The sequence below is a fragment of the Gekko japonicus genome, unplaced genomic scaffold (assembly GCF_001447785.1).
Source record: "Gekko japonicus isolate JY-2015 unplaced genomic scaffold, Gekko_japonicus_V1.1 scaffold3883, whole genome shotgun sequence".
Taxonomy (NCBI): Eukaryota; Metazoa; Chordata; class Lepidosauria; order Squamata; family Gekkonidae; genus Gekko; species Gekko japonicus.
In genome coordinates, this window is record NW_015172669.1 from 19,274 (window position 1) to 25,546 (window position 6,273).

At 44.6% G+C, this 6,273-nt stretch overlaps 1 protein-coding gene across 1 annotated transcript in view; it reads right to left on the reverse strand.

The window, feature by feature from the left end:
- Window positions 1-785, reverse strand: part of LOC107119284 (olfactory receptor 6M1-like) — a 5,021-nt gene extending 4,236 nt beyond the window's left edge. The window contains exon 1 of the mRNA XM_015421749.1: window positions 6-785. Within this exon, the coding sequence (XP_015277235.1) occupies window positions 6-785 (780 nt within the window). The remainder of the gene's footprint in view (window positions 1-5) is intronic.
- Between the last annotated feature and the right edge of the window lie 5,488 nt (window positions 786-6,273).

The following is a 6,273-nucleotide window of genomic DNA, read 5'->3' on the forward strand; positions in this document are numbered from 1 at the left end:
CGGACATACATAAAGATGGAACTCCCATAAGCGATGGTGACCACAGTGATGTGAGAGGCACAAGTAGAAAAGGCCTTCTGCCTCCCTTTTCCAGAAGGGATTTTGAGGATGGTGGAGATGATGTAGGTGTAAGATACCACAGTGAGAATCAAGGAGCTGAGGACCACTAGGGAAGACATGAAGAAATCAAGGAGTTCTATGAAGTGGGTGTCAACACACGCCACCTCCAGCAATGGTGAAATGTCACAAAAGAAGTGGTTGATGGCTTGCCGACAGTAGGGAAGGCTGAAGATAAAAACTGCAGGACAAAAGACAGACAGAAAGGCTCCCACCCAACATCCCAAAACCATTAAAAGGCAGACTCGTCCATTCATAATTACAGTGTACCTCAGTGGGTGGCATATGGCCACATAACGATCAAAGGACATGACAGCCAGAAGGATGAACTCCACCGTCCCCAGGAAGAAATATAAATAAATCTGGGCAAAGCAACCATACAAGGAAATTGTTTTCTTCTCAGCCAGAAAGTTCGAGAGCATCTTGGGGGCAATCACTGTGGTGAAGAGGATGTCCAGGAAAGACAAGTTGCTGAGGAAGAAATACATTGGCGTATGGAGGCTTTGGCTGGTCCATATAAGGGAGAGGATGACCACATTTCCCGTGAGGGTGAGGAGATAAGTGAGTAGCAGGGCCAGAAAGAAGAGGATCTGCAGGTCATGGCGTGTGGGGAAAGACAGGAAGATAAACTCTTTCACCAGTGATTGATTGATGGCAGCTAACTCCATTCGTGGTTCTGAGAAAGGAAAAGGCACAGATCCTTTAGAATTTGTCACTGATGGTTATTTCTGGTGAAGAGACTTCTGTTTTCCAGAGCAAACAGAGATAATTTGCAATTCCTGATACCTGCCTGCATTGCTTCAAAAATCTCCACTTCTCTTTTGCCTCTCCTGTGTTTCAGTTTTCAGTTTCCTTTTTCCTGTACTAAATTGTTCCTGCAAAAGGAATGCAGTTTCCCCCATTATTTGTGCATTAGTCAGCATAACACTTTGTGTTTAAATAACTACAGTGTGTAGAAATAAATACCAAACAGCTTGCACATGGATTACAAACCATGAATAAACCCAATGGCAAAAAGTGGAACACCAAAATGTCGGACAAAAAAATTGTAAGGGGCTATAAATTAAATGAGAAAAGGAACATATATTCATTCCTGGCATGAAATGAAAAATCCCAAATTTCTGACCAGAATACTTCCAGCTTTGCAACAGGGAATAAATCAGTCCTATTTGCATAAATTTAATATTCTGGAGGGAAGATAGTGAAGGAAATAAATATGTGCGTGCACACAAAAGCTGATACCTTGAATAAACCTTTGTTGGTCTAAAGGTGCCACTGGACTCTAAATTTGTTCTACTGCTTTTGACCAACACGGCTGACCACCTGGAACAAATATGATTTATATTTGTGTGAGGTTGCACAGTTAGTTTGGATGCTTTTTAAAATCAGGGGCCGTACTCAGTGGTCATGTGCTTGCACTTTGCAGACGTCATCCATTTGAAGTGCTTTGATAACCTGTTCCAGATGGCTCAAGTCAGATCTAATATAGATATAGTTGTTCCCTTAAGAAGCCATAAGTGTCTTGTTTCCCTATATCTGAATGAGGCGTGACTGAACAAGGTGGTGAGCCAGCCAGGACTTAAAGGAACTGATGTAGGAAAGCTAACAAGATGCCTAAGGTTTCTTAAGTGCACACCTATAACTGAATCAGATCTAACCAGAGTCATAAAGAAAATATATCTACTTATTTCATATTTATCTTGCTCTTCCTCTGAAGAGTTTAGCATGGCAGACAACATTCACCCTTCCTCTATTTTATCCTCACAAAAGCACAACAAAGTATAACACAACAAAAGCACAACAAAGCTTGATACCAAGTAGCAGTGTAATCCTATATAAAGAGTTACACCGTTTGTTGAAATCAGTCTGCCTTCTAACTGGCCCTGGGTCACCCAGTGAACTTCGTGGAGAAGTGTCCTTGATCAAGACTCTAAGTGCTGAATACCTTTTCCGATTGGGGATTTGGAGTACCTGCCCTATGAGAAAAGGCTGAAGCGGCGGAGACTTTTCGGTTTTGAAAAGAGATGACTGAAGGGGGACTTGATAAAGGTTTATAAAATTGTGCACGGGGTGAAGAGAGTTGATAAAGAGAATTTTTTTTCTCCCTCTCCCAAAATACTAGAACTTGAAGGCATCCAGTGAAGCTGGTGGGCAGTTGGTTCAGGAAAAGACACAAGGAAATACTACTTTACACAGAGTGTGATTAAAATGTGGAATTCGCTGCCAGAGGATGTAGCAATGGCCATGGGCATAGATAGATCAAAAGGGGATTAGATAGATTGATGGAGGATAGTTCTATCAGTGGCTACTAGCCATAGTGACTAAAGGGAACTTCCACATGAAGAGACATTCAGCCTCTGAATCCCAGTGTGGGGAGGGGACATCAAGGGAGGCCCTCAACCTCTAGGCCCTCTCCCCCTGTCCAATTTGTGTACCTTTTGTCTCATGCCATAGTCAGCTTCTTTGCCTTCAGGCTATCATTAGAAGCTGTCTCTCCCATTTATCACAATAAGGAACAACTAGCTCACCTTGTTGATGTGATCATAGGCTGATACCTACTGAAGCCAATGTTGGACTGTCATTTGTAGGATCTGGAGGATCAGCATCTTGTCCTCGGAAGCGATGCTTCTGAATAGATGACTGTTGTCCTAACTACAAATCAGTAGAAACTTCCTTGAGGTCCACATTCACAGGGCGAGGCAAAAGGGAAGTTGCTAAAAACCTTCTGGAAACCGTGGAGGAGAACATTCTACCACATTTCTGATGCTCAACAATGCTTTCGTTTGGAGTAGGTTCTACTACAGCAGCAATGGAAGGAGTGGGAATAATGCTGCATTTCCTTAACAACAGTTTTGCCAGGTCTTTTAAATCAGGAGAAAATGATCTATGGTCCCGGTCACACGGGCAGGAAACCGCGGGGGGGAAGTGTGGCAGTTTGCCCCGGGGCAAACTAAGGCGCGGTTACCTGATCAGACCTCCCGTGGAGGTACTGTGGAGGTTCCGTGGGAAAGGAGAGGTGCCGATCGCAGGACAATCCCACGCGCAAAAACGAAGTGCGCGGTGCGGCAAACTGGAAGGTTTTATTTTTGTTTACACCATGACTGCGCATGCTCTGTTGTGTGCTTTTGCGCATCCACAAAGACTTGAAGGGAAAAAAAAACTTTTTCGCCAGGGAACATGGGCGGGCGCCGGATGCCACCGGAAACGCGATCAGACGCCCGCCCTTGCCCCACGGTTTCCGTAAACTAGTACCTCGGAGGTACTAGTTTTTTGCCGCGTGGTTTCGGCAGGAAGCCTCGTTTGAGCCACGGGAGTGCTACACTTCCCAGATGTGCCGGTGAGATCGCGCCCCGAAAACCCGCATGTCTTCCGTCTGACTCGCATGGCTAATGTTCCGTGTGACCGCAGCCCAAGTTGAGTAAGTCAACAGAAACATAATTTCAAGCAATCTGTCAGCAAGAAATTGAAGGACGCAGGAGTTTCTTGGCATACAGAGGAGCTATCTCCTCAGGTGAAACAATCGCATTTTGATTTCAATGGTGTCGCTCTGCTACTTCGTCCAGTTCTCCTTTCTCTTGCTTTCTACTCCCCTTCATCTCATGTGCAGACAGACATCCATTCTCAGAGGTTTGAGAACAGTTTGGAACCCACAATGGAGCAGTTGCTTCATTTTCTTATCATCTCTTCTTTTCTCCACGGGATTTAACTTTCAAGACCCTTCATGGTTCTCATGAGGCCAATTTGCCAAGTGTTTTAGATCCCACAGCTTGTTTAATGGCATGATATTCATACAATGGGCATTTATAGTATCTGATTTGGGAAAGGACTTCTAAATCATAAGACCATAAGAAGAGCCTGCCGGATCAGACCTGTGATCCATCTATTCAAACAGTGGCTAATACCGCTGATAGTCTAATCCTTTTCTGCCACAAAAATGAAATAAACACGGTAAAGTAAATCCAAAGAAGACAGATAAAATACACCCACATCCTCCAATATCAAACTTACATATCTTCTCCTTATTTGCTTCCAGTTTCCACCTATGTTTGCCTGTAGGATCTCATCACAACTTAAGGACTAGAAACTTGCTCAGGAATACCTTCAATTTGACTAGTGGTCAGAAGAATTTGTTAGTTTATGCCAAATGCTACCTATATGTTAAATACTTGTGAAAGCAACTATTGGCCCCGGTCACACGGGCTGGAATATGTGTGGGGGGGAGGCGTGACTAATTGCCGCGGAGGAAAATAACGTGCGGCAGCCTGATCAGAAGTCCTTTGGAGGTCCCGTGGGTAGGCATCAGGTGCAGATCAGACGGCTAGTCCGCATCGCAGCAAAGAAGCAGCATGGCGCATTCAAACCGGCACTCATGCCGCACGGCTCCTGTGGCAAACGCCGCTTCCTGTTTGTGCTCATGCTCCATTGGGTGCTTGTGCGCATCCTGTGGAGACTTCAAAAAAACAACAACCCTTCTTTGCAACAGGACATGGGCGAGTGCTGGATGCCATGGAAGTCCACCAAAAACATGGTCAGACGCCCACCCTTGCCCCGCGGTTCCCGGAAACTAGTACCTCGTAGGTACTAGTTTTTAACTCTGCACCTTCGGCGGGGAGCCACGGGTTTGCCATGGGAGCACTGCGCTTCCCAGCTGTTGAGGTGAGATCGCACCCGGAAAATCCGTGGGACTCCCGTGCCTCTCCCGCAGCAACTTTGCCGTGTGACCGGGGCCACCGATGACTAAATCAATGCATCCATACTTTGGGTGGGTTTTTTTACTTTTTTTTTTTTAATGTCTTAAATCCAAAGGCATGCATAAAAGAAAAGATTGGGGAAATGCAAATAATTGAATTTCTCCCCTCAACACATACATAGGAGAATATGCTTCAGAATACCTCTGCCAAAGTTACTGTGCTTTTATTTAGGAGATTAAGACTGCTGTGGTCAAGTGTGTGTTTCTCTCCTATTGAAATGATCAAATATTTATTCCGCAGTTGAATGACACAAATTCTGGATGTCGGTATTGCTTGCTGGCTGTTACCCACAATCAGAAAAAACACACAACATTTCTGACTTTTTTGTTGCTTCCCGTATTAGAAAGGACACCAGAGTAACTACAGAGACATACAAAGTGCCATTTCTGAATGGACCCCCAACTATACCACTGATATGTCAGTGGAACGACTACACCATTGAGGGAACCTCATTTATTTCTTTTAAATTATTTAGACCCCACCTTTAGACCTCTTACAACACTATGAGTTCGACAAACAATAAACTGGAGAGGAACAGGGGACTGATAAAGCAGTAAAGACAGAAAATGAGGAATAAAACAATTGGCAATGGCATTGAATATAAGCAAATTATTTAGACCCCACCTTTAGACCTCTTACAACACTATGAGTTCGACAAACAATAAACTGGAGAGGAACAGGGGACTGATAAAGCAGTAAAGACAGAAAATGAGGAATAAAACAATTGGCAATGGCATTGAATATAAGCTAAGGAGGTTTGTCAAAATCCAAAAGTAGCTAATATAAATCTAGAACAAGCCTGTTAAAAAGTACAATGGTGGTGACAATGTGAGTCTGATAGGAACACACACACACAAAACTCCACGGGGGAACTTTTGGTGCCTTCACTATAACACCACCACGTTATATATATATATATAAAGTATTTTTGTACGTTAGTATGTATGTATGTTATATTATGTGAATAATTTAAGAAAACCCTGCCCCTTTGGGGGCAGTTATATATATATATATAGCACCTGTAAGAAGAGCTCTGTAAGCTCTGGGAGGATTGGCTACATTAGGGGTGTGTCTCCTAATATGCAAAGGAGTTCCTGCTACAAAAAGAGCCCTGGGTGTACCCACGGCCACAAGAGTGGGGGGCAACATTCATCAGCAATGTGTGGGGGGATGAGCAGTGGCTGGAACACTTCAGGATGTCCAGGTAATACCGGCGGGGAGCCCACCAATTCCAGCCGCTGGCTGGTGGGATGCTGGTGGCAGGTGGTAATGGTGGAGCAGCCCACACCACCATGTGCCCCATGCAGCCAAAGAATGAATAGGCAAGGGCACATGGGGACCACTAGGGCAGGTGGGTCAGGGAGCCGCCAGCAGCAGCAAACCCCCTTGAGCATCTGCATAGTGG